The sequence below is a fragment of the Diadema setosum genome, chromosome 2, assembly GCF_964275005.1.
Source record: "Diadema setosum chromosome 2, eeDiaSeto1, whole genome shotgun sequence".
Lineage (NCBI taxonomy): Eukaryota > Metazoa > Echinodermata > Echinoidea > Diadematoida > Diadematidae > Diadema > Diadema setosum.
The window spans coordinates 13,719,196-13,746,516 of NC_092686.1; the positions used below are offsets into that span (position 1 = coordinate 13,719,196).

The 27,321-nt window shown below is 37.6% G+C and overlaps 1 protein-coding gene across 1 annotated transcript in view; it reads left to right on the forward strand.

Annotated features, from left to right (window-relative positions):
- The window catches only part of LOC140242669 (uncharacterized), a 41,975-nt gene extending 15,096 nt beyond the window's left edge, over positions 1-26,879 (forward strand). Inside the window, exons 2-9 of the mRNA XM_072322432.1 lie at positions 14,461-14,651; positions 16,459-16,587; positions 20,450-20,783; positions 21,714-21,867; positions 22,972-23,053; positions 24,080-24,130; positions 24,606-24,804; positions 26,695-26,879. Of these exons, the coding sequence (XP_072178533.1) occupies positions 14,461-14,651; positions 16,459-16,587; positions 20,450-20,783; positions 21,714-21,867; positions 22,972-23,053; positions 24,080-24,130; positions 24,606-24,804; positions 26,695-26,879 (1,325 nt within the window). The remainder of the gene's footprint in view (positions 1-14,460; positions 14,652-16,458; positions 16,588-20,449; positions 20,784-21,713; positions 21,868-22,971; positions 23,054-24,079; positions 24,131-24,605; positions 24,805-26,694) is intronic.
- Positions 26,880-27,321: the final 442 nt, after the last annotated feature.

Here is a 27,321-nt window from a genome sequence, read left to right on the forward strand (position 1 = left end):
GCTACCTCCCACGCTTGGTGAAAATCCGTCAAAGATTAATTTGCAGAAAATGCAGAAAGTGTGGAAAATTCCCCTCCCCCCCCCCATAAGGACATCCCTCAATCCGCCACAATAAAACATGAAATTTCAGCCATTAATGTCTTCATAGCACTAACTTAGCCCTATCTTCTTTTTCTTCTTTTGTTCCGCAGAAGAAGATAAAATTCCACAGTTTAGGGACTCTGAGGCTTCACCTCCCCCTCCCCCTCAGCGGTGTATGTGTATGTTTGTGGGGGGGGGGGCTCATTTTCTCAAATTAAGATCATTATCATCATTAAATGCAATCTGCCAAATTTTGTGAAAATTCGTTGTAGATTTTTCAAGATGCTGAAAATGTGCAAAACTGCCCTCTCCTCCCCCTCCCCCAAATCTGGACACCCCTGGATTCGCCATAATCAAATATGAAATTTCAGTCATTAACGTCTTCATTAGCACTAACTTACCTCTATCTCTTCCAGTTTGACAGAAAAAGAAAAAAAAATCCAGAGTTTAGGGACTATGAGGCTTCAACCCCCTCCTTTGGCGGGAGGGGGGGGGGACTCATTTTATCAATAAAGAACATACCACCATAAACATGCTATCTGCCAACTTTGATAAAAGAATTCGTCGTAGATTTTTAAAGAAGATGCTGAAAATGTGGAAAATCCCCCTCGTCCCCCCCCCCCCCCACCTCCAGTCTGGGCACCCCTGGATCCGCTATAATCAAACATGAAATCTCAGTCTTTAATGTCTTCATATCACTAACTTACCTTTATCTTTTCTGGTTTGACAGAAGAAGATTTTAAAAAAAAAATCCCTGAGATTAGAGATCCGACACTGTCTTCATCTCCCCCCCCCCCCGCCCCCTTAGGTGGTGGGGTATATAGGACTCATTTCAACAAATAAAGATCATATCACCGTAAAGATGCTTTCTGCCAAGTTTAGTGGTGATAATCTGTCATGAGATTTATCAAGAAGATGCTGAAAAGGTGGACAATCCCCCTCCTCTGCGTCACCCCCCCCCCCAAAAAAAAAATACAAAGATAAAAAAAATCAGGTCACCCCTGGATCCGCTAAAATAAAAAAATGAAATTTCAGTCATTAATGTATTCAAAGCACTAACATAGTTCTATCTTCTTCTTTTTTCGGTTCGGCAGAACAAGAGAGAAAAAAAAAAATCCATAGTACAGGGACTCTGAGGCTTCACCCCCCCTCCTTCGGTGGAGGTGGTGGGGGCTCATTTTAACAAATTACGACCACATCACTATTAAGATGCTATCAGCCAAATCTGGTGAAAATCCGTTGTGGGGTTTACAAGAAAATGTTGAAAATGTTAAACATTTCCCGTTGATGAAATTTAGAGATTTCCACATTTCCGGCGAGACGTTTGCACATTTACCGGCGTTTGCACATTTCCCGGTGTTTGCACATTTCCCGTGTTTGCACATTTCCCGGCTCCACAAGGCCCCATGACTTGCCACCTTCAAGTCTTTGTTAAAGACTTACCTTTTTTTTTTCAGAAGCCTTTGATTAATTTGTTACTTTTGTGTGTGTTTGTGTGTGTGTGTGTGTGTGTGTGTGTGTGTGTGTCTAATCAGTAACAATGTCAGGAGCTCTGTTACATCACAGCGCAGTAGAGTATATTATTTACATATTAGCTGCGCTATACAAATTTGTCTAATTATTGTTATTATTTCCACTACTCAATATAACGTAGAAAGAATGAGGAAATTGCTTCTTTCCTGCTTTGTCATTGGCGCTATCATGTAAAGACAATGTTTAGTGACTGCACAAAAATATCTAGGGTGAGGAAAATTTGAAAGAAAACTGAAACTTCCGAAATGATTCTGTATTCTTTTATTTAGATTGAATCAAATTACTGTACGTATTTATTTATGAATTACAACAAATGTACCAATATTTAACCCTAACTAGGCCGGGCTATTTAGGAAGATCATAGAGCCGGGGGGGGGGCCTCCCAGGCCCCCCCTCCAGATCTCGGCCATCGACCGCGCGATCGCAACGAAAATTGGCACACACATTGCCTATGATGTAATCTAAAGTACCATTAAGTTAAATTTTTTTTAAAATTATCATTTATGCTAAATTATGCTAATTTATGCGTGATGATGCATGAAATCAGACAATTTGGTATAAATCACTAAATAAAGCTCAAAATGGGCAAATTTTTTGTGTAAATATTCTTTTTAGTGTCCTGAGCAAATATAAGAGAAAAAAATTGTGCCATCAGAAAAAAATTTCTTAAGTATTTTATTGTTTTTTGAATTTCTTATGTATTTCTTTGTTTTTTCGACTTTATGTTTTTCATTGTTTTTTCGATGAAACTTGTTTGCGACATTGTTCCGAACAAGAAAATATATTAATAATTGATTTTAATCAATAAAACCCCCAAATAATCATGCTTTTGTGAAATTTGCCTGTAAGCACAGTTTGCATTGAAATTGTACACAAATTCACGTTTTTGAGCAATTTTTGGTCTGACATGCACATACATATTTATGCGCAACTTCAAAACCGCGCGCCCGGGCATCGCAAATTTGGTGTCAAAAGATGCGGGAGACTTGAAAGAAAAAAGTCATGAAACGTCGCGGCGATAGCTTTTCGCGTTAGCGATACATCGCGCGGAACGTCGAGGGGGGGGGGGGGCCTCGGAGCCCCCCCCCCCCCCGGCCTAGTTAGGGTTAAGGAGTGGCAAGTTTTGTGTAGAAAAGAAAAAGATTTGTTTTTTTCAGATGATTCATTATTTTCAACAAAAAAAAGTGTTTTCGATTCTTTTCTTGCTTTTTTTTTGGGGGGTATGTTTTTACACAATAAAAGTAAATAGCCACAAGCCAGATTTTTTTTTTTTAGATTGTGTATGTATTTAGGTCACATGCCTGTATTTTACGTGCATACTAAAAAAAAAACAAACAAACAAAACAAGGTGAGATGGGTCAACCTAGTCAATCGTAAGTTATATATATATATATATATATATATATATATAATGGGTCAACCTAGTCAATCGTAAGTTATATATATATAATATATATATATATATATATATATATATATATATATACATATTAGATAGATAGATATATGTGATCCTGCACCACAAAACAAACAAAAAGTCGCCAGACATGGATTTTTAGTTCAGGACAGATTCTGAGAGAGCAGACTCTAAGCTTTGAAATGATGTAAAACTCAATTCAAATGGACTCTCCTGACTTAATCCTAATCTAAATATTGGAAAGAAAGTGCACAGACAATCTGGACAAGTGTGAACCAAGAAAAGAGGCTTTGTAAGTAAAGGGTCTATGTGTCTGTTCAAGCGCTTAATCTTCACCAAACCGTGCTAGCTTTGCGATGATCTGGACAAAAAAAAAAAAACAGGATGTAAACCACTGGAACAGCAACAATGAAGGGATGCTTAATTGAAATTAAGCATGTTCTATTAACACATTCTGTCCATGATTAATGCCAACTTTCAAAGCAGTAGCATTATCCTTTCAAAAGTTATCAGACTTGAAAGTGAAGAATGTGCAAAGGGTTATCATGAAATGAAAAGGGGCCTCTAAGACATAACTGATAATTCTACTCTCCCCAAAAAAAAGTTGTAGAAAAACTGCTGAAAACACACTTTCCCATCGATGCTATGATCTCAAACTTCAGAGTAATGTAGAAGAAGGGTAGCTCTGTGTAAAAATATGAAAAAACTAAATATTGATTTGGTTGACCCGTTGCACCTTTTTTGAGTCCTCACGTGAAATCAAGGGGTGCGAGTTTTTGTTCGGTTGTGATGCACGGTCACATATAAATTCTACATTATGGTAAAGTTGGGAAATTTTAGTGAATGATTTTTTTTTTTTTTTAGCAGTTAATCTATAGAACACTTCTTTTTGTAGAATATCGTGATTAGTTAGGTTTTAAACAGACCGCTTTTCATTTCTTAAACACGCTTTACACAGTCTTCACTTTCAATTCTAGTAACATTGGAATTGATGTTGCTTTTGCATTGAAAGTTGTTAGTCATGATATAGAATGTACTAATGAATTAGAGTGTGGACAATTTTCGCTTAAACTGATAACCTCTTCATTCTGATTGTTATGTTCCTTGTCCAATTCACTTTCTTTCTATAATTTAGGTAGGTTATAGGAAAGTCCATTATTTTTATTTGTATTGAGTCATATACATCATTCTAAAGCTTAGAGTTTGCTCGTTAAGAATTTACTCTTAACTTGGAATCCATGTCTTGAGACTTTGTTGGTTTTGTCAAACAGTGTTATATTGTTCTGCAATAAAAAGACACAACCCCCCCCCCAAAAAAAAAAAAAAAGACTTGCCTGCCGGAACCCTTTTAGATAAATCTTTCGAAGTAATTCGTTTTTTGTGGGTTTTTTTTTTTTGTTGTTGTTGTTGTTCCTTTAAGTGGAGTGAGGCCGTCGAAGATGGCGCTAAACAATTGTCAGATAATGAATTCAAATCTCTATCCTAAAAGGAGTTTCCTTTATCTGATTTCTGAAAATGCATCAAAGATAATTTTTTTAATGAATTAAATTCAACGTTCGAAAGATGATATTGGTGCCTGTTCCTGCCTACTTCACATTAAATAAAAACCTGTCATCGCGCCATCTACGACGACATCTGTTTGAAGATTGCAAACCCTTTTGGAAAGCGACGACTTGCAGTAAGGCGCTCACATAGGTAAATATTTGCCCAAAGAGACGTGCGTAAGATTCAAAATTCAAAAATTCTGCAAAAATGAGAAATGAGATCTTTCATTTTCGGTAACCTGATAAGTGAGATATACCCTATCATCCATCAAATTTCAAAGGGGGGTTCTTCAGCTCAAACTCTGTCCAAGGGTTTGCAAAGCCAGACTACGAGTTCTTTTTACTATAAAAAAAATAATTCTAATAAATCACATCTGTACATGCAGCCTATTAAATACAGTCCATTCAAATTCCATGAGATAAGCTCCTATCTTCCAACCGAAATGGATTTCATTCTCAATATCTGGAGCTATTCAGATTTTTGCCAAACTGGATTTCTGATTTTAGGTTTATCTATTTGTATTTTGAAGAATTGCTTGCACGTTGGCCCTATAGTTGGATAATGACATGAATGCTTTATCAACTATCATATTCTCCTTTCTTTAAAATTTGATATGGCGCATTTTGTTTCAAGAAGCTACATTTTGTGTATCAACTCTTATACATTAATCGTATCATAATAACCTAGTATCACCCCATAGTTAGTTGGCCCTAAATGTGGATAGATATTCCTGCCTCTGAATTCATTGCAGATTTAGTCATCTATATAATGTCCTAGACTATTTGTGCAGACAGCATCCTGTCAACCGGACATTTATGAACATGAAACATTTTGAATCTGGCGTTCAAACGTTTAATTACAGTATTATTAGATTAAATGAAGGAATAGCACAGAGATAGCAATGATGAAGGAAGGGAGGTGAGACGAAAGGTCAGCAATTGTATTTGTTTATGCCAGTCTACATTGTGACTGCTTTATTAACGATGTAGCTCCCTTGAGGCACTTGGATGTATAACAACAGCTACTATAGTATCTGATTTCGGGCAGTAATGACGTAATATAGGTGTAGAGTCGTTATAGTCCGGGAGCCAGCGGGGGTCAGCCTAGCTGAAAAGGTTACCAATTTGTATGTATATAGCAATTTAGTACATATGCCCCTAAGTATGGAAATGCACGTCTGGCTGGTCATCGGTGGTGGGTGTGGCCAGGAGGGCCAAAAAAAAAGGACCCCTCAAAATTAGGCTAGCCTAGCTGGAAAAGTAACCCCATGAAAACAACTGGAACTTGTTCGTTACACTTACAGGATAAATGAATGACCATTGCCAGACGTTTTAAGTGGTGGGGGGTAGCCGCCAGACGCTCTTAAAGGCCCAACTCCAGCTAGGCTAGCCTAGCTGAAAAAGTAACCTCATGAAAACTATATACTGGAACTTGTTCGTTACACTTACAGGATAAATGAATGACCATTGCCAGACGTTTTAAGTGGTGGGGGGTAGCCGCCAGACGCCCTTAAAGACCCAAATTTTTCCAGCTAGGCTAGCCTAGCTGAAAAAGTAACCTCATGAAACCCACTGGAACTTGTTCGTTACACTTACAGGATAAATGCATGACCATTGCCAGACGTTTTAAGTGGTGGGGGGTAGCCGCCAGACGCCCTTAAAGACCCTACTTTTTCCAGCTAGGCTAGCCTAGCTGAAAATATAAACTAATGAAACCCACTGGAACTTGTTATTTACACTTACAGGATATATGTATGGCCGTTGCCAGACGTTTTAAGAAGTGTGTGGGGGGGGGGGGGTAGCCGCCAGATGCCCTCAAAGACCCAATTTTACCAGCTAGACTATAGCCCTGGCTGGAAAAGTAACCTCCTGAAACCCACTGGAACTTGTTCTGTGTTTGTATCTCACCTGATAAACACTGTCGACATAATATTCTGGTGTTCTTTCAATAACTTTCCACACTTTTGAGCTATATGACCACCAAATTCACTCCTCAGATCATCTAATGATTGCTGTCAAGTGTTAATATTGGTGAAGTCCGACTACGTCAACAGTCAAGAAGTCAATGAACTAGGCCTATGCCATTTGAAAATCTCTGTAATCACAAAGTCGATACGTGGACGAGACATCACTTCGCTTTTGCCTTGTTAGATGGTGAATATTTGTAAGCTTCCGTTTCTAATTCATACAGCACCAGCATACATGTCTGAGAATGGCGGTAAAGAAGATTAGAGTCTTTGGCAACAAGTGCAAAATTAAATTCTGTGCCTTATTTGCTAAACAAACGTGGTAGGAGGACAACGACCTGTTAGGCAATATGGCGGACCAATAGCTCTATATTATTAGTGTTATAGAATAAAATGACAATGATGTAGTTCTGAAGCATACTTTTTATTAGATGCTTTTGCAATGACTCATTGTATACTTTTAATCGAACCAAGTATATGTGACCGTGCACCTCAAAAAGAACATAAAGTCGCACACACTGATTTTGCGTGAGGACTGAAAATAAGTGAAATGGGTCAACCTAGTCGAACTTGACTTTTTCATATTTTCTGAAAGAGCGGGTCTTCTTTTACATTATGCTAAAATTTGGTATCATAAAACGGGCAGGAAAGTGTTTTTTTTTTTAGCAGTTTATCTCGAACATTTTTGGTAGAATAGTGTGATTATGTGTGTCTTTAGAATCCATTTTTCATTTCTGAAAAACCTTGTCCACACTCTTCACTTTCAACTCTAATAACTTTTGAAATAATAGTGCAACTGCTTTGAAAGTTGGCATTAATTATGGACAGAATGTGTTAATGAGGCATGCTTAATTTCAGTTTAATCTGATAATCCCTTCATTGTTGTTACTCTGGTGGTTTACTTCCTGTTTTTTGTCCCATTCATCGCACAGCCAGCACGGTTTGGCAAAGATTTAGCGCTTGAATAGACACTGTACTTTAGAGCCTCTTTTCTCAGTTCACACTTTTCCTGAGTTTGTGCTTTCTTTCCAATATTTAGATAGGTTAGGAGAGTCCATTTGATATGAGTTATACATCATTTTAAAGCTTAAAGTCTGCTCTTTCAGAATATGGTCTGAACTAAAAATTCATGCCTGGCGACTTTTTGTTTATTTTGAGGTGCAGGGTCACATATATCCATGACTTGCTCATGAATTACGGCAGAACGATTCGGTGAGGAAAGTTTTCTGTCATGTCATTACGGAAGAAGTGAACTTGTCAATATTTTGCTATTTGTTCCATAATTATTTCTGAAGTGGTTAAATGTATTTTCCTAAAACATTTTTTCTTTTATATAATACCTACGTTGCATCTAAATGCCTATTCGTTGAAAAAATGTATGGCCATGTATTCAAAGGTCAAAGATCATGGGTTAATGGAAGTAGGGCATACATTGTACAACATTTCACTAAGTTGTTGTTGTTGTTTTTGTTTGTTTTTTTGGGGTTTTTTTGTTTTTTTTTTCTCGGGGGGGGGGGGGGGCATGATTCAAAGTGTCCTAAAACCTTGTATAATACATGTAGGCCATATTTAGTTTTGTAATCACGACTCTTGCTATGTATGATGCCAAACTCTTCCCGCGCATACAAATGCAGCCGTTTCAGGGAAATAATGATTGGTAATGCTGAAGTGGTTCATAACATTCCATTGATACTATGTATAGAACAGAAAGTGAATTTGACAATGGTATATGATATCCGCAATTTACTATTTGACAGGTTCTATCATCCGATTAATAATGTATAAATTGAATATACAGTAGTCCCTATTCAGTAACTACAGGTTAAGTTAGATAAGCTGCATTCATTTTGCACGCGACCATGGCGTTATAGCCAAAGATGATTGAATTCTGTAAATCTCTGTGTGCCTGCACAGGATTGGAAAACGAAACAACTTTCTGTGTATAGAACAACGAAACAGAAACTGGTGCTCGCATTATTCTCAGTCACTTTGTTATGCATAATGATGGTTTGCTCATTGCAGTTCCATAATCTCAGCTCGAGGGACTCGAATTGATCCCAAATCAGTCGGCATGCGTGTATCACCCAAAACAATATCTGAACACAATTATAACTGCAGTCCTCCATAGTCGGTATTGGTTGCCGATAAGGGCTGGTATCAAGTTTGATTTTCATATTATTTACAGTACCTTGTATTTAAATGTTTTCATCGAAATGCCCGTATACGGTATGCGTATCTCAGTTAACTCTTTAAACCATAGTTGTAATCTACGTGCCAAGAATCTCATGTTTTCAATAAGCGTGAACTCCAAGACATGTCGTGATAAGGACTTTAAGACAATTGGCATCGTCATTATAAAACGAATTCCCATTTTACAAGACACGTTTTAGATTTTAGATAGAAATATGGATTCGTTTGAATGCATACAAACAGCTTCTTAAATCCTCTTACATTTTGTTTTTAAGATATGGTGTATACTTTAGAAGTGTAAGAAGCATGCTCTTGTTTTAGAGGTTTTGAGTACTGGTAAGAAGCATATGTTATTCTTATAGATTATGTGAATAAGTACGCATTCAAGAACGTTTTGAATAAAACGTATCCAGACAACTGCATATCATATTTTCACCTCTTCCTTCATGCAGATGTATACTCTTGCCGAGAAGGTGAACTGTTTGATAGATATAGTGCTCACCTTATTGAAAAGGTAATTGGGTAATTTTTTGGTTTCAGTACATTATTCAAACACAACTAAGTTAACTTTTACATTAACATTTTCACAATTCCACACGCACACACATTTCATGATTCACAAGATCCAAGTTACATTAATCCTATTTACTTTGCAGAGTGCAACAACAACATAAGTTATATACTGAGCAAATAGGCTTACATCAGTTCGCACTATTCAAGGTTTAAAGTAGTTAAGGAACTAAATCGTACCCGATTATGTGATGCTAAGTTGCACCTTGAGATGATGGGCAATATTGTCCCTATAAAGGAGCAGGCAGTGACACTGACTTGCTCCTTTAAAGGAGCAATTTTGCAGCAGTCATGGAGCAAATAAGCACCACATAGGTGCAACATCATACCAATAAGGCACAAGAATGCACCCTCAAGAGAGGGTACATTTTTGCATCCTTCGGGCATAAAGTTGCACCTAAAGGTACGAGGTTGCGCCTTTTTCAAGGGGGCAATGTTGCTCCCGAGGGTGTAACTTTCACCCTTTCTTGCGGGTACAAAGTAGCACCCAAAGTTCCAAGATTGCACCCTCAAAACAAGGCACAATCTTGGAACTTTGGGTGTTTCTTTGCACCCTCACGAAAGGATGTAAAGTTGCACCAAGATGTAAAGGCTACACGGGGTGCAAAGGTGCGCCGAAAGGTAAAGGGCGCAAGATCGCACCCTCAAGAAAGGTGCAACTTAGCACCACTTAGTGTGGGTGGAAAGATGCACCCTCAAGAAGAGGTGCAATCTAGCACCACTTAGTGTGGGTGGAAAGATGTACCCAAGGGAACATTTTCGCACCCTCAATACAGGGTTCAACTTTGCACCCTCTCTGCAGTATTATTTTATACACACGTGAATTCCTTGTTCCTGTGAGCTACGTTTAATATGAGCGTGACCCAGTATTAGACACGTACCTTTGCAGACACAGATTTTTTTTTCTTCATATTGTTTAAAGGTCGTTTAAAACAAATTTAAATATATATTTATTTCTTTTAAGTTAAGAGGAGCAAACGTGGAGATCATGACCTGTGATACATGTTACGGGAAGTCTATATTTTTATGTGTACTCTTTTTTTTTCAACTACAAGGAATTACCTAAGCTAATTGGATAAAGAAGCTGAACATTCCTTTTTTTTTTTCATCAGTTAATGTCAGTGCTGGTGTATTATTCTTGAAAAGTTGGCATCTAAATGTCCTCCAAACCAAGTACTTACTGTATAAAATTATATTCCTGTGAGTTACGTTTCTTATGAGCATGACAGATCTGTAGACACGTGTCATAGTGGTTACAAACACTAAGTTTCCATTGCGTTCATCGTTATCAAGAAGCGATTTTGAACAATTTCAGATGTTCTAGTTTTTTTCAATTTCGTTACATGTAAAACATGTTAAGGAAAGTTGATAGTTTGGTTATTTTATCATTACTCATCTTCGTCTTTTCAACAAGAAGATGATACACATGAGCTCATTTGCTGAAGAAGTTGAAGGATGTTTAATTGCTGGTAGCCACGTAGGGGCTTTTGTCATAATATTTTGCATCTTAAGGGGGCCCTGAAATCCAAATGCATGTTGATCTGTGTTGATTTATAATACCCTCAACATCACTTTTGCGGTGAAACGAATATCTAGAAACATTTCATATATTTTTAATGATATTTTCTTTTATTTTTCTTCAGATTACTTGGGAACGCCCACAAAAAAATCCTTCCAAACCAATCAATATTCATATTCTTGAGATGACATCATCTGTCAATCATTGCTAAAGTGCTGAAATGTTTTAACAAAAGACGTTGGAATGCACCTTCCCCTCGACTCAGCATAACTTGCATGTTTCCGTCATATTAATGTGACTAACAAAAGACATGGCGAGGGAACATGCAATGTTCCCACTCGGTTGCCCCTTTAATCCCTCGAAACTAAGTACATGCAGTATTAGTTTATAGATAACATAATATTTTTGTTGTTGCTGTGAGCTTATTCATATGAATTTTAGACATGTTTCTCATATGTTTCTGTCATATGCTTTACTGAAGAACAGCAAATGTTGAGTTTATTGGCAAGAGAGGTTGATCATTACTTTACATTTAAGTTCATGCGAAGTGCCGGAGCATAAACTTGTCTTGAAATATTAGCATCCAAAACCCTCCAAACCAAAAACGTGCAATACTAGACACGACAGGAATTCCTTGTTGTTGTGAGTTATGTTTCTTAAAAACACTGATTTTTTCTGCTTTTGCAATGTACTATGTTCAAAAACACTCTTGAACAATTTTCAGATTTCGTTTCTTTCTTAAGAGAAGAAAACGGTGAGGTCATGTGAAACATGTTCCTATAAGTTTTATTTCGTTAATAATTTTTCTTTACCCATCTCCTCAACCGTAAGGTGACACGGTACCTAAAAAGTCATAGGCCAAAGGTGTTGAGCTTTACTTCCCCTTTTTAAAGTAAATTTAAGAGCTGGGGAATTATTTTTAAAAAGTTGGCATTTTAAGCTATGTACACCGAGGACGAGTCTTACTGAATGGATTTCTTGTTGCAGTAGAATTGTATTTTTTATGAGCTTGATGGAGTATTAGAAAATTGTATAAAGTGTTTGCAAAAACTGTTAATGTATTCCCTTTTGCTAATGTCCAAAGAGTTCATTTGCCAAGTTTTGATTTTCTTCTGTTTTAATCATCAGGGGTTTGTTTTATCATGGTCATAGAGGAAAGAAACTTAATTGTAAAAAAAGCCTTCATATAAGAAGAGATACTGACAATTTCATCAAAAGTTGTGATTTTCAACATTTCCAAAATGCAATTGATGAATATTTCTCCCCAGGGCACAGAAAGAAAGTAGTTTTTGGTCTTGTTGTTTTTTTTTTTTTTCACGTCAGTATGTTATAATACCCGCGGGTTTACGCCCATCCCACCAATTTCCATCCGGATACTGTACCCGGCCCTGTTTTTTTTTTTTCTTTTTTTACACTGCAAAGAAAATGAGAACACTGATGTTTGAGAAAAATCCCGACATGTTTGATTGGGCAATTCTTTTTTGATGTCTATTATTCTTTCCACATAAGTTTTTTGGTTATCACTGAGGACAAATACAGATACCCTATTTCTTCTACCAAAACCACAGCACTGTATATTCTCATATTTCTACAGTATTTCGTCCCAACACTTGCCCTATTGATATTTCAAAGCATGTTTCCCTGTGCGCTCAAGAAACTCCCCCATTAAAGGAGACCTCCGGGTGATTCTCAGATTTTTACATTTGTACAACTATGAATTAGTTATACTGAGGACAGAGTTTCAGAATTTGTGATAATTGGGATGAAGAATAAGAATATTTTCAAAAAATAGAACAAATTGCAATGAACAAGGATGATGACATGGGAGAGTCACCATAAGAATGCATGAGTTGGGGCTCAAGGAAGCAGAACAAAAGAATAAGGCATGCATAGATTATAGACAGGTGAACTCGCAAGCAAGCGGTATTGTTATGGAATTACACTGCTATCATTTCTGAAATATGTGAACCTTATACAATGTAGCTGGTAAAATTGGGTCTTTGAGAGCGTCTGGGGGCTACGCCCCACCACTTAAAGCGTCTGGCAACGGTCATGCATTTATTCTGTAAGTGTAAGAACAAGTTCCAGGTCTTTGGTCTTTGGGGCGTCTGGCGGCTATTGTCTGGCAACAATCATTCAATTATCCTTTGAGTGTATCACAAGAACAAGTTCCAGTGGGTTTCAGGAGGTTATTTTTCCAGCTATATATAGGCTAGTCTAGCTGGTAAAATTGGGTCTTTGAGGGCGTCTGGCGGCTACCCCCCCCCCCCCCACCACCACCATTTAAAACGTCTGGCAACGGTCATGCATATATCCTGTAAGTGTAAAGAACAAGTTCCAGTGGGATTCACAAGGTTACTTGTTCAGCTAGGCAACCCCAGCTGGAAAAAGTTTGGTCTTTAAGGGCGTCTGGCGGCTACCCCCACCACTTAAAACGTCTGGCAATGGTCATTCATTTATCCTGTAAGTGTAACGAACAAGTTCCAGTGGTTTTCATGAGGTTACTTTTTCAGCTAGGCTAGCCTAGCTGGAGTTGGACCTTTAAGAGCGTCTGACGGCTACCCCCACCACTTAAAACGTCTGGCAATGGTCATTCATTTATCCTGTAAGTGTAACGAACAAGTTCCAGTTGTTTTCATGGGGTTACTTTTCCAGCTAGCCTAGCCTAATTGTGGAGGGTCCTTTTTGTGGCCCTCCTGGCCACACCCACCACCGATAACCAGCCAGACGTGCATTTCCATACTCAGGGGCATATGTGACCGTGCACCTCAAAACGAACATAAAGTCGCACACCCTGATTTTGCGTGAGGACTGAAAATAAGTAAAATGGGTCAACCTAGCCGAATTTGACTTTTTCATTTTTTCTGAAAGAGCGGGTCTTCTTTTACATTATGCTAAAATTCGGTATCATAAAACGGGTAGGAAAGTGTCTTTTTTAGCAGTTTATCTCGAACATTTTTGGTAGAATAGTGTGATTATGTGTGTCTATAGAATCCCTTTTTCATTTCTGAAAAACCTTGTCCACACTCTTCGCTTTCAACTCTAATAACTTTTGAGAGGAAAGTGCTACTGCCTTGAAAGTTGACATTGATTATGGACAGAATGTGTTAAAGAGGCATGCTTAATTTCAGTTTAATCTGATAATCTCTTCATTGTTGTTACTCTGGTGGTTTACTTCCTGTTTTTTGTCCCATTCATCGCACAGCCAGCACGGTTTGGTAAAGATTAAGCACTTGAATAGACACTGTACTTCAGAGCCTCTTTTCTCAGTTCACACTTTTCCTGAGTTTGTGCTTTCTTTCCAATATTTAGATAGGTTAGGAGAGTCCATTTGATTTGAGTTATACATCATTTTAAAGCTTAAAGTCTGCTCTTTCAGAATATGGTCTTAACTAAAAAGTCATGTCTGGCGACTTTTTGTTTGTTTTGAGGTGCAGGGTCACATATGTACTAAATTGCTATACACATAAAAATTGGTAACCTTTTCAGCTAGGCTGACCCCCGCTGGCTCCCGGACTATTATCGGAAAATGATAATTGTGACGAAGATAAAATGCACTTATTGACACATTATCTCATATATGTTTATCTCAGATTCTTTACTATCATTATCATTTTTGTATGCCGTCCTTTACACCAGATCCTCGCCTGGACGACAAGATATACCGTGGAACGAGAGCCTTAATTGAAGCTAAGCCTCGTCCTGCACAAGTGCGCATCGTTGATGCGCAGTACGGCTTCGCTGATCCAATGGCAAACCAGTCGTCAGGTGACGTCATCACCATTCGAACAGTCGATGTCCAGAACCATCCCGAGAGAGGGAAAGAAAGGGTAATATAACTAGAGAGCAGAATGTATTGATGCGTGACGTCACACCATGGAGTCGTATCAGATGAAGAACATTGCTATATATTTATCTATTTTCATCCATTCATTTATTGTGATGGTTTAAAAACAGCCACCATGGCAGTCAATAGGCCGAATAGAGGTAGTGTACACAGTGACAATACATATAAATATCACATACAATATTGTTTATCAAAATAATTGATATATAATCATATCTATATATAAATATTACAACTAAAATCACAAAACACAGGTATACCCTTAATAGTATAAAAGTATAACGTTAAACATTTAAATAGATAAGTCAATAAATAAGTAAATTGATTGCAGTAATCTATGATAATTTTTTTTAAATCTATATGGCAAAGCATTCATGCCGTTTCTCAATTAAAGATTCGCGCAATTTTTCAAGGACTAATGAACTAATTCTTTTCCTAAATTTGATTTTTATTGGACCTACTCACTGTTTTTCAGTTGGTGAGAATTCATATTATGGAAGCAAAAATATTTATGACGGATTAGAATTTTTAGAGCATCTCATCAGGAGTAAACAACACACAAGCAAAAAAAAAATAGTTTACTCGTATGCACGAAAGGCATCAGGTGGATTTACATTTGTATTTTAATGCTAAACGTTCGATTATAACGCTAATATATGCAGCTCGACTTAGAAATCAAATTCAATTGTGATAGCAGTGGTGGTGATAGCGGAGAGTTTGAAAAAGGAGTGAGAAAATGGAGCGGAGAAGAAGAAGAACATGATGGCTTTGACGGTGATGTTCAGCTATGGGTTGTGGCTGTGGTGATGGACGCTGATGATTTTAAATGATGAATTAGATGACCCAGACTTTAGAATATGACCTACATGGTGGATTTCTGGGAATTCCTACCCATCAAAAACAAGTAACTAAGCAAGCAAGCAAGCAAACAAACAAAACAAACAAAAATAAAGAAATAAATAAACGAACAGCCACAAAGAATCTCTGAAACAAGTGGAAACGATCTATAAATAGAGACAATTAGGTTTTAGAGTTTATGTTCCAAAGTTGATGTACCGTGGGTCTTCTAAGGTAGTGTTCAGAGTAGCATAATTATTTGATGGTACCGTTATCTATAAAAACTTTCCACATAAGGATCTCAACGAAATCATTCCATTTTGTATTTCCAAGATAAAGACGAGGGACTCTTAAACATGTGAAAATGTGTGTGATTGTTTGGTGTCATAAGGTCATGAATACTGACTTTAATGATGAGTTTCTCTAAGCAGGCCTAAGTGTTACCTGTCTATCGCTAAATGTTTTGGAAATCCATGAGTGCAGGCCTAAAGGATGCAAAATAGCACGGCTACGTTTTCTGAGAACGCGTAAAAAATATGCAACAAATAAGTAGGACAAGCAACTTAGGACTTTTCAGATTGTTCATTCGAAAGCACTTTTCATCTGAAACTTTTGTGTGAAAACAGCAATGTTCCAAACTTCAAAGGTCTTTAATGGGCTTAACAACTGCCCTATGCACTTCTAAGGTGAAGATTTCCCTATGTAACGTCACGTCTCAATAAACTAAATTACATCGAATACATAACACTCTCTCGATCGATAGCCGTGCCTGTTTAACAAGGTTGACCCTGCAACAAAACATTTCACATTTACTTTTACTTAATGTTACTTATTGTTATTTAATATTACATCACTCCCCACCCCAGACCCCTTCAAACGCGCGCGCACACACACAGATGAATAGTCATCTGTGTGTGCGTGCGCGCGTGAGCTTTTCATTTCATACAATCCAGGTATTGGTTGGGATCGACGAACAGGGAGCTGAAGTCCGGTTTCCCGAGACAATGGACATGGCTACCTACTCGACCATGATAGCTGATGACCTTCCACTTTCCGCACTGCTCAAGTATGACATGCCACAGGTGAGAGAATGAGGAACCAACCTACCTGCGACCAAAGTGGTTGAATCCACCGAGTCCGCAAAAGTCCCCCATGCGGAATGCAACTCAAAGCTTTAGTCGACTTCTTAAAAACAGAACAAAAAATCAAACCAACAGAAATGTCTTAGTTTCATCCAAATTAGAAATGACACAAGAAAGTTATGGCATTTTCAGCAGCATCGCGTTTGTGATTTTGGTGGCAATCACTTTAAGGCTTGGTCACAAATAACATTAAGAACTGCTACGAACGCCGTACGAACGATTTTAAGACAATTTCGTAAGATCCTCTTAAGAAGGTCGTACGAAACCAGTGTTCGTAGATCGTTCGAAGACCTTCGTAAGTTCGTAGCCTGGTCGATTGTCTTGTCCAAGATTTTTTTTTTTTTTTTTAACTTCGTACGAGATCCTCTCTTCGTAAGGCGTCGTACGAACATCGTAACAAGTACACAAGATTTTGTAGGGTCGAGAGACAATTCTTGAAGCCTTAAATTCTTACTATGATTGTAAGAACGCCTCAAGTCGTTTATAGAGGGCTCTTACGTCTTTCATAAGAATGCCTTACGAACAAAGATTCATACGGCGTTCTCACGAACAACTCTTCGAGTTTAGCTATACGGTCACAAAGGTTCGGACGAACGATGCGTTCGTACGAATGTCACTGTTCGTACGAATTCTGGAGTTCGTAGAGATTCCTAGATGGGGTACACATTCTTATACGGCCTTCTTACGAATTTCGTACGAACGCTGTTTAATTCGCAAGAACAACTTAAGACCTCTTAGAGAAACGAAATGATTTATGGCCCAAGAATTCGTACGTTTTTAGTAAGAATGCCTTGAGTTATTCTGTCGTCACACTTACGGCCATCTTACGATTTCTTTTTGTCGTAAGATGGTCGTACGTGCAACTCACGGCACTTTCAAGTCATTCGTAAGAAGATTTACGATTTTTTGTATATTTTGTCGGGTTGTTAAAAAGACGCTGCCGTGTCCTGTCGAAAATTCTGTAACAGTTGGAAGTGTTATACTTCATGATGGCAGTAGTGCCAAGAGGAGACTACAAATGCAGCTGCAACTACAAGTAGAGGAGGAGGAGGTTGTTTCCTCCAACTCTCACCCTCTCACTCCTTCCTCCTCATCTCCCTCTTTTCTTTTCTTCCCCTTCCCTCTTTTCCATTTGATTGCTTCCCTTTTGGTCCCATATTTAACAGAAATGCTTTCTGGTCGAACACCTAGAACAAAGTGAAGATTTGAACTTCGCACGTTTGGCTCTATACCCCTAAAACTCAACATTTACACAAATACTGTGTACCTACGCCTTATGAACGACTTTAGGCGTTCTTACAATCATCGTAAGAATTTAAGGCTTCTAGAATTGTCTCTCGATCCTGCAAAATCTTGCGTTGTTCTTACGATGTTCGCACGACGTTCGTACATCCGTCTTGCGAAGAGAGGGTTTCGTACGAAGTTAAAAAAGATCTTGGACAAGACCATCGACCAGGCTACGAACTTACGAACGGTCTACGAACGGTCTACGAAGGCTGGTTTCGTACGACCTTCCTAAGAAGATCTTACGAAATTGTCTAAAAATCGTTCGTACGGCGTTCGTAGCAGTTCGTAAAGGCATTTGTGACCGAGCCTTAAGTAAGGCGTTCGTAAGGGTGGGATTTCACGGAGCACGCGAACGATTTGCGAAGGACGCGAATAGCAAAATCCAGCATTCGTATTTTAGTCTGCAAAAGATCGCCAAACGAACGTGAGGGTTCGGAAGCGTCGTCAATTGTTCGCGAATGTCGTTTTTACTTCGGCGAGAATTTCAAAAAAGTTAGAAATTTTTTGCGAACCTTTTCCGCACACTTGGTCGTGATTTGCTCGTGAATTGTTCTCGAAAGTGTCTTTAAAGCCTCGTCATATGCGCAAGACCTTCGCAAGACACGCGCGATGTTCGCAAAATGTTCGTGAAACCCCAAACAGACTCCGAAACTTTGGAGAATGTCTCGCGTATGTTACGCGAAATCTGCGAAGTTTTTCCGATCATTTTACGACGTAATCGCAAACTGTTCGCGTACCTTTTGAGATATTCTTGCGAACGTTTAGCGCACGTTTGGGGGATGTATGACCTATACGTTTTCTACAAATAAAAATCGTAACATACATCTAAACATCAAACAATTATTAACAACTATAGTAACAAAAGAAATTAAAGACTAGCAAGGAGAAATAAATGTTTGATATACAAAAAAAAATCGTAGAATACACTTAAAATTAATCTAAAGTATGTAAAATTTCATTTGAACTATAGAGGTTATGTGTTGGAGGAACTGCAAAAAAAAAAAAAAAAGATCAAAGGCTTTACTAGTGGAGATATGTCCTAGGGGAAAAAAATGTAGGCAAGCACACGATAGAGAAATGAGAGAAAAAGAAAGGAGAAATAGAGGAAAGAAAAAAATTCAACTCAAGACAGCTTCCTTCTCTCCTTGGGTACATTTTCTCCCATGATTATTGAAAATTCTTCGTTGTTCGCATTTCCGTCGCGTGTTCTTCGTGTACGTAACATGCTGTACTTTAGCAATGATACACACGACATTCGCACATACGTCGTGGAAACTTCGCACAAATTGCGCAAGAATAGTTTTCGGCTTCATTGTCGGAAAACATTCGGAGAAAAACTTTTCCGAATGTTGGATTTTGTCATTCGCGTCCTTCGCAAATCGTTCGCGTGCTCCGTGAAATCCCACTCTAAGGGACTCGTAAGGCGTAGGTACACAATTTGTTCTTGCGAATTAAACAGCGTTTGTACGAAACTCGTAAGAAGACCGTAAGAATCTGTGCCCCATCTACGAATCTCTACGAACTCCAGAATTCGTACGAACAGTGACATTCGTACTGAACGAATCGTTCGTACGAACCTTTGTGACCGTAGCTTTAATTGAACTAGGCAACCTTTGTGACCGTAGCTTTAATTGAACTAGGCAAGCTTTGCCTGTCGCCGGCATGGTGGATGAGTGTCAAAGCTGTGAGTTGTGCGATACCAATGAGGTAAGATATACGGAGAAACTTATCGCGCTGCCTATGTGAACCTAGTTGATTACCATATATTATGAAGATGAAACAAAAACCCAGCTTTAGTGCCCTAAAATAGTTATAAAATGTGAGTTATGGATAGAAACAACCAATTTAAAAATTTTAATCAGTGCAATCAATCTTAAGTAAGGTTAGATATACAAAATGTGAGCAAAAGATATAATAAAATTGTTTCTAGAATAATCCGTCTACAGTTATGGTTATTGAGAAAAAATGTTGATATCTCCTTATTTCCTATATATTTTAGGCTTTATTGCGAAGCTTGTGTTATCAATAATGGTAAGATGTTTTGTGATACCACTGACCAACATATATGCATCAAATGTAATGATTCGAACATTTGTTTTTTTTTTTTTTTTTTTTTTAAAGAATCACTATGTATATGCCAAGTAAGTACGTGTATAACCTGTTCAGCCCACATGGGGTAGAGAAAGATTCGAGACTTGGGAATATGGCGCTCGAGGGGAGGAATAAAGTTTTGTTGTTCACTCTAAGAAAGTTTGGTCAATGGTGGTGATCTGTTTTGTGGCAGTAATGATACGTGTGACATGTTGAGTTCCCATCATCTTTTCCTCCCTTCAGTAATAACTGCTACCAATGGTAAACAGTACCTTTAAAAACCATCGGAATCTCGTAGAGAAAATGTTAGCATTAAATAACGAATGTTTGCAGACAATTTTGAGGTGTCGTGCATAATCTACGTGTGTCAACCGCTCACCGTGGGTCTCTCCAACTTTCTCTCTCGTTAAAAATACCCCATCAGCGCCTCCGCCGTTTAGATGCTGAACATACTGACACGGGAAAGATTTCAAAAGATGGAATTGTGATGCTGCACCATCATTACACCGATTATCACGTCTTCACTGCACGTGCCAGAGACAACACCATTCTCTCAATACCCCTCAGTACATCCTTCGAATTTCACCTTGTGGAAGCGACGTATGAGGAGATGCGAGCTCTCTTACCGGCAGTATTCAACCGTGTGAACGCCACATGGGATGTGGTAGATATTACCCAATCAAGGTTACCTACTGAAATGCGTCCCATACCCAAGCCGATACCGGATGTGTTCCAAGAGTGGGCCAAAAGCCACGAAGGTACGTGAGACCAAGGTAAAACCAAGCATACGTAGGCTATGCATAGTTTAGCGAAACAGCAATCAAAACGAGTTAGACCAATATGATATTGACCCTAAACCGTCACTTGTCAAAAGCTTCGGCTATTGGCTCATTCATCAGATATTGACATTCTTGATTAAAAGTCATCTGCCTATCTTAAGAAAATGCGGCTGATATCGACAAAGTTTACCACACTGCCACAAAAGCGGTAGGTCCACCCACAAATAAAATCATCTATGTATGTATACGTCTAGTGGCTGTCGGAGTGGAGGTATAATGTTATGTATTATGATACTTGTATAAATATGTAAGTGTGAATAATCTATAAGGCAGATTTTCCCCCCGAAAAGGCTGCCCGTGCCATATTGTAAAGAAAAGAATTGAAACTTACTCTGATAACATTCCCTGTTTTTTTAAATTTTTGTATATATATATATATATATATATATATATATACACACATATATACTCTGTGTGCTATTATCGATGAATGGACGCCTCATCATAAGCTCTGCCCTATTTCCTGGGTAGTGTGTTTACCTCGCAATGTAGACATTAATTCTTGATAATAGTTATATATGATAATGGATATAGGTTTGTCGTGTTTTCAGTCACCCTGAGCCTTTTTAAACCCGGGCGATTCTGAAGGTTCGTCATTCAAAAGGTTCGTTAATCCAAAAACGAAATAAGATTCGTTATACTGGAGCTTCGTTAGCGCAAAAATGAAAAACGGTTCGTCAATGAAATGAAATGAACTAACGAACATTCGGAATTACATACGTAATTTCATTTTGGGATTAATGAACCTTCGGAATAACGATTATTTTTTTTTTTCACTTTCGGATAAACGAACCTTCGGAATAACGAATTTTCGGAATAAAAACTCTAACCGTTGCACTCTCGTTGCAGGAAAGAAAGAGGGTGGAAGAATTTCACGACAGGAACAGAAAAAGTTGAAGAATATTATCATGAATATGGATATGCAGATTTCCACTCTAAAAAAGGCAGCGACGCAAGGGTCAGGGACTCCTCGTGTACCTGCCAGACCTGACAAACCCTGCAGGTTAGTGTCCATTTACGCTTCCATGAGAGCGCGCAACTAAGTACTCCCCTGGACGGATATCATTTTAAAGGTTCTCTAAAACTCAAATGCATGTTGATTTGTGTTGATTTATGATACCCTCAATATCACTTTTGCGGTGAAACAAATATCTAGAGACATTCCATATGTTTTTAACTATTTTTTCCTGTATTTTTCTTCAGATTACTTGAATACGCCCACAACAAAAAAAAAAAAAATCCTTCCAATCCAATATTCCTGTTGTGACCTCATCTGTCAATCATTGCTTAATGCACCTTCCCCTCTTCTCAGCATAACTTACATGTTTGTGATATTAATGTGACTAACAAAAGACATGCCGAGGGAATATGCAAGTTATGCTGAGTCGAGTGCATTTCAATGTCTTTTGTTAAATATATCAGTACTCTAGCGATGATTGACAGATGAGGTCACAACAGGAATATCGGTTTGGAAGGATTTTTTGTGGGCGTATCCAAGTAATCTGAAGAAAAATTTGTTAAAAATATATGGGATGTTTCTAGATACTAGTATTCCTTTCACCGTAAAGTGATGTTGAGGGTATCATAAATCCACACAAATCAACATGCATTTGTATTTCAATCAATTTAAATAAAAAAACCTAAATGGATGATTCACAGTTCAGTCTCCTTTTAAAACCCACATCATTAACGTCAAGAAAGGGTGTTCTACCAGCACATTTCAGGATTTTGTGATTGTTTGATGTATCGTTATATATCAGAATACATCTTCGAAGGTCTAATAAGATGACGTCATATTGTCGTCATGGTGACGTCCACATACTCATTTGAGCTCCCTGTGACGTCATAAAGAAATTCAGCTCTGTTCAAGGTTGAAAAAGTAACATTTGCCCGCATTTCAAATTATAATCCATCCCTATTCATACGTTTGCTTGTTTTGCTTTTTTTCTTTATATGCTTGTTGGTTGTGTTTTTTTCTTTACTTATATATTAATGGGGTGGTTGGTACTCTTTCACTACCTGTTTTACATGCCCATACGTATTCGATTATCAGATTATATTTCGTGTGCACACTTTGTATGAATTGACTTGCCCAACTACCCTGCAGTCCCGATGTCGAGAACGAACTTGAAACCGCTCAGAATACCATGGTGGAGGAACTGAGGGAACAGATTAAACAGAAAGACATCGTAAGTCTATTTACCATGGCTTTATTCACTTATCAACAATTTCCATTACATCAAATTTGTCAGTGAAAGTGTACTTTACAAAGTATTTCAGAGCACAAGGGGCAGGCAGTTTGGATACATTTAACAAGGAATTACCTTAGAATTATATGATGAAGGGCTGTGGTAGGAAATTGGGTAGGAAATTATGTTGTAAGTAGGCCCCTATGTGAAGTAGACTCTAAACTTCGTGAGTAGAAAAAAAAAAAATGTCCTTAACATAAAGATAAACAATTTTATCCATAGTTTTCGAAAATGCATGGAATCTCAGTCACGTTCTCTAATAAAAATCAGACAGTAACGTCGGAGAAAAAAATGGATTAAAGATTCCGTATGTGAGAGACACTTTTAACTCCCATTGACAATTTAGGGAAAATTAAAGTCGTGGGTATTGAAGATATTGTAGTCTGATAAAAACAAATCAACTTCAGAAAGGAATGATGGGCTGGGAAAAAAATCTGTGGTAACTCCACTTGCAATTTATTTTAAATAAATGGATTCAAATGGATTTAGTGTGGATTAGCAATGTGTAAGTAAACTGACGATGAGTATCAATAGGTCTAAAGATACCCGCACATGCTCTGGCGACACATTGCTCGTTTTATAGTCTTTAGTCACTTCAATCACTTATTGCCATTCTTTCCAGTACCCAAATAGTTCTGAAGAACTGTATGAGGAAGGCTACATACCTAAGAAGATGTCAGATGTAGCAAATTTACCTAAAAATGACATTGTATTGAGTAATCATTGACCTTTCTGCCTTGTGTACATACGTCGTAGTCATCGTCGTAGTTGAGAGGGCTGAATCATTTAAGCATCTCTATTGTCATTCTAGTCTAGTATGAAACAAGACGTCTTTCTGCATGTGATTATGTTAGAAGGAATGCACTCTCATTTCTCTGCTTGTTATAAGCATTTATATTGTCTTGAAGTGAAAGTAGAAGCAAATGAATGAAAAGATGAATGAAAAATTCCGTCCTGCCTCAACAGAGGATTTCTGAACTGCTCACCACCGAGAAAGAACACAGAGACGAATTAGTGGTAAGTTAAAATATACATAATGGAAGGGTTTTTTGGTCCGTAAATCATGTCAAAGGCGTATATATCATGATGCAGATGAATGTTGGAAGGGTTGATTAAAGAGAAAATAGCTCCATGTGGTTCATTCCTTTGTGAAAGCATGTCAGATTATGGTTAACAATTGAATAAGTCAACAAAAGAAATATGTAGCTGAACATATTACCCTCGCCTTGTCGTTGATTCAGAGTTGTATTTTTCCTAAACCTTTGTATCAAAATACGGACTTGTCACATGGAATACTTTACTTTAAAACATACTTTTGCTTTTGTTTTCCAATTCGTCATTTTGTTTCATTTCAATAAAATTGCAGAAAATTGATGTACATGGGAAAAAAGGCATACAGAGAATAAATCCAATCAAAATCAATCAAATCAAATAACCTGGACTTCCTGTTAACGTGGAATTGATGTTTTATCTCCGTTCTAATTTTCCCAAGGCTCTAAGAAGAGAAAGAGATGAAATCATCTCGTTACAACAGGCTGATCGTGCTGAAATTGGTAGATTGCAAAGTAGGTTGGACCACATGCAAATATCCGGTATAAGGGAATGTGTCTACGAAGAGCTAGAGGCAGAAGGGCACTGCTCTCGAAGGTCCTTGGAGCGTATTAAGATTTCACCAAAGATGACCACTGATGGTGAGACCCCCACTTGCATTATTAACCTTCTAAAAAGTACACATGAGAGAGAATCAAATTGAATTTCCGAAATCTTCCTCACCTTTTCAGTGTCATTTATTTCAATAAATTCTTCATCTTGTGAATGAAGGCGCGATTTGGGTTTTTTTTTTCACTCATTTCCGTTCTTTCTCATTATACTTAATTTCCCAGTGAAAGATGACAAGCCGGTCGTCGTTTAGTGAAGATACATGTTAGTTGTTATTCATTTACCGTGAATATGTTTGAGTTTGAGATTTTTTATCTCAAACAGCAGCCTAAGTACGAGACAATTTGAATACATAATGGTAATTTAACACTACACTTTTTTGTTAACAACAACATTAAAGGGACTGCAGAGTACTGGTTGAAGTGAGAATTCAACTAAACGTTTTGCGAGATATTTAGAAACCACTCTCTCTTTGAAATGCTAAAAAGCTTACAATTCTAAGGGAAATCAAAAGTTTATTAAGTATTTGATAAAAATCGGTTTTGAAATGGCTAAGATATCTAAAAACAAGGTAAAAAGAGATCCTAATAAAAGTCGTGGCATGTCAATTTTATCATGATCGTTTGTTTGTTTGTTTTTCTTGTTGATATCTTTACCAATTCAAGGCCAAATTTCATCAAATGTTGAATCATTCTTGAAATTACATGCTCTTTCATTTTTGATAAGAGGCTTCTCATTATCTCACAAAAAAAATATGTTATAAACCTAAATCCGCAACTAAATCAGTACTGCACAGTCCCTTTAATACATACCACGCATAACAGTCTTAAACAATCTTAGAAACGTATCAAATACTTAATGGTTAAGTGATTAAGTGATCTAAACTAATTATCAAAAAAAAACATTGAGCATACAATTGATGGTAATAATGTAGGCCTACACAATGAGGTTGCTAGAAGAACCAGGAGATAGGACAAGTAGCTGTTTTTCCTAACACGTATTACACAATAAACAAAATAATATGTATCAAAATAGTTTTATAGCGTTATCGATTTGTAGTACCTTGTCTATACAGATTTAATGTGTTTTGATAGTTTACTTCGTAAAGATTTCCTGATTTCAATTTTCCTTACTTTTTTTTTGGGGGGGGGGGTTACAATTAAACTCTTATATAAGAAAATGGGAGTTGACAATACATAATTTTACATTTTGGTATATAAAACAAGCATTTTTTGCCCCTTGCTGAATATAAGAATGTTGGATATTTTGACAACATTCTACCAGATCATATGGCATATGCCTGTACTTCTCTTAAACGAATCAAATACAAATGCACATATAATGGAAAGTTTATAAAGTGCAAATATTTTCGTAACTCCCAGTTTTCGGAAGAGGGAATCAGTAGGTGTTTTGAGTGGACTAAAGGTAATAGCTCGCATGGCCATCTTCTGACTATTGAGACGAAGGCAGTTCAAATGAGATTTGCATTTACTCTCCCACACTTCAATTCCATACATAATGTTGGACTGAATAAAATATTTGTACAGGAGAATAAGTGAAGAATTTGTTTGCAAAAACCGATAAGTCCATTTTTGAAGATTTTGAAGTACGGTCTCTGTCATAAAATACAAAATAATACCTTTTAAATGATATATTGGTCACTTCATATCAAGGTACATTTTTGAAGTTATGGTCAAAAGAAGCAAAACTTTTCTTATTATTCTCTTTGTTTTTCTTGACCTTTAATCGCAAATATCTCCATTTGGCAAATATGGACTTATCGGTATTTGCAAACAAACTCTTCAAGTGTATGTTGCTGGACACAGTGTTGTAATTTAAAAAGAATACCAACCTTCCTTCTTATACATTTATTTACAGCTAGTTTCCTCTTGTGTTTTTTTTTTCTGGGTTTTATCTTGAAGACATTGTAGATCTCCTGCGTGAAATTGGCTTGTCCGAGTACTGCGATATATTCTACAAAGAGGACATCGATGGAATGATGTTATTGGCTATCAATGAAGAGATGATGGTAGAAGATCTGAAGATGAGAAAGCTCGACGCACGACGCCTTACAGCATATATAGCTAGACAGTCGGAGTGTTCGTGACAATCGTTCAGAAAAAGATTGTTGCAACCGTAATGATTAGGTCTGAAAAATAACGACACACACTCACACACACACGCACAGACACACACACACACGCGCGCGCGCACACACACACACGCACACACACACACACACACAAACACACACGAAACAGTCAGCATTGTCAGAAAATAAGCCAGTTCGTAAGTAGATCATGTACACATTGGTAGAAATGACCTTTCATTTTTCTCAGTTGGTTAGGCACTTCACTCGTTTTCAAAGCGGCATAATGCATAAGCTTGCCCGACGTAACAATTTATGGAATTCGTGTTCAAACAAAGAATGAACTTGCGTTTAGACCACGTGACCAGAATAGTCCGTCAGTTGACATTTTAAAGGCATCCATTTCATTGTTTTGTATTGGATGCAATATCAATCTTTTCTTTTCATATTGTCAAATACC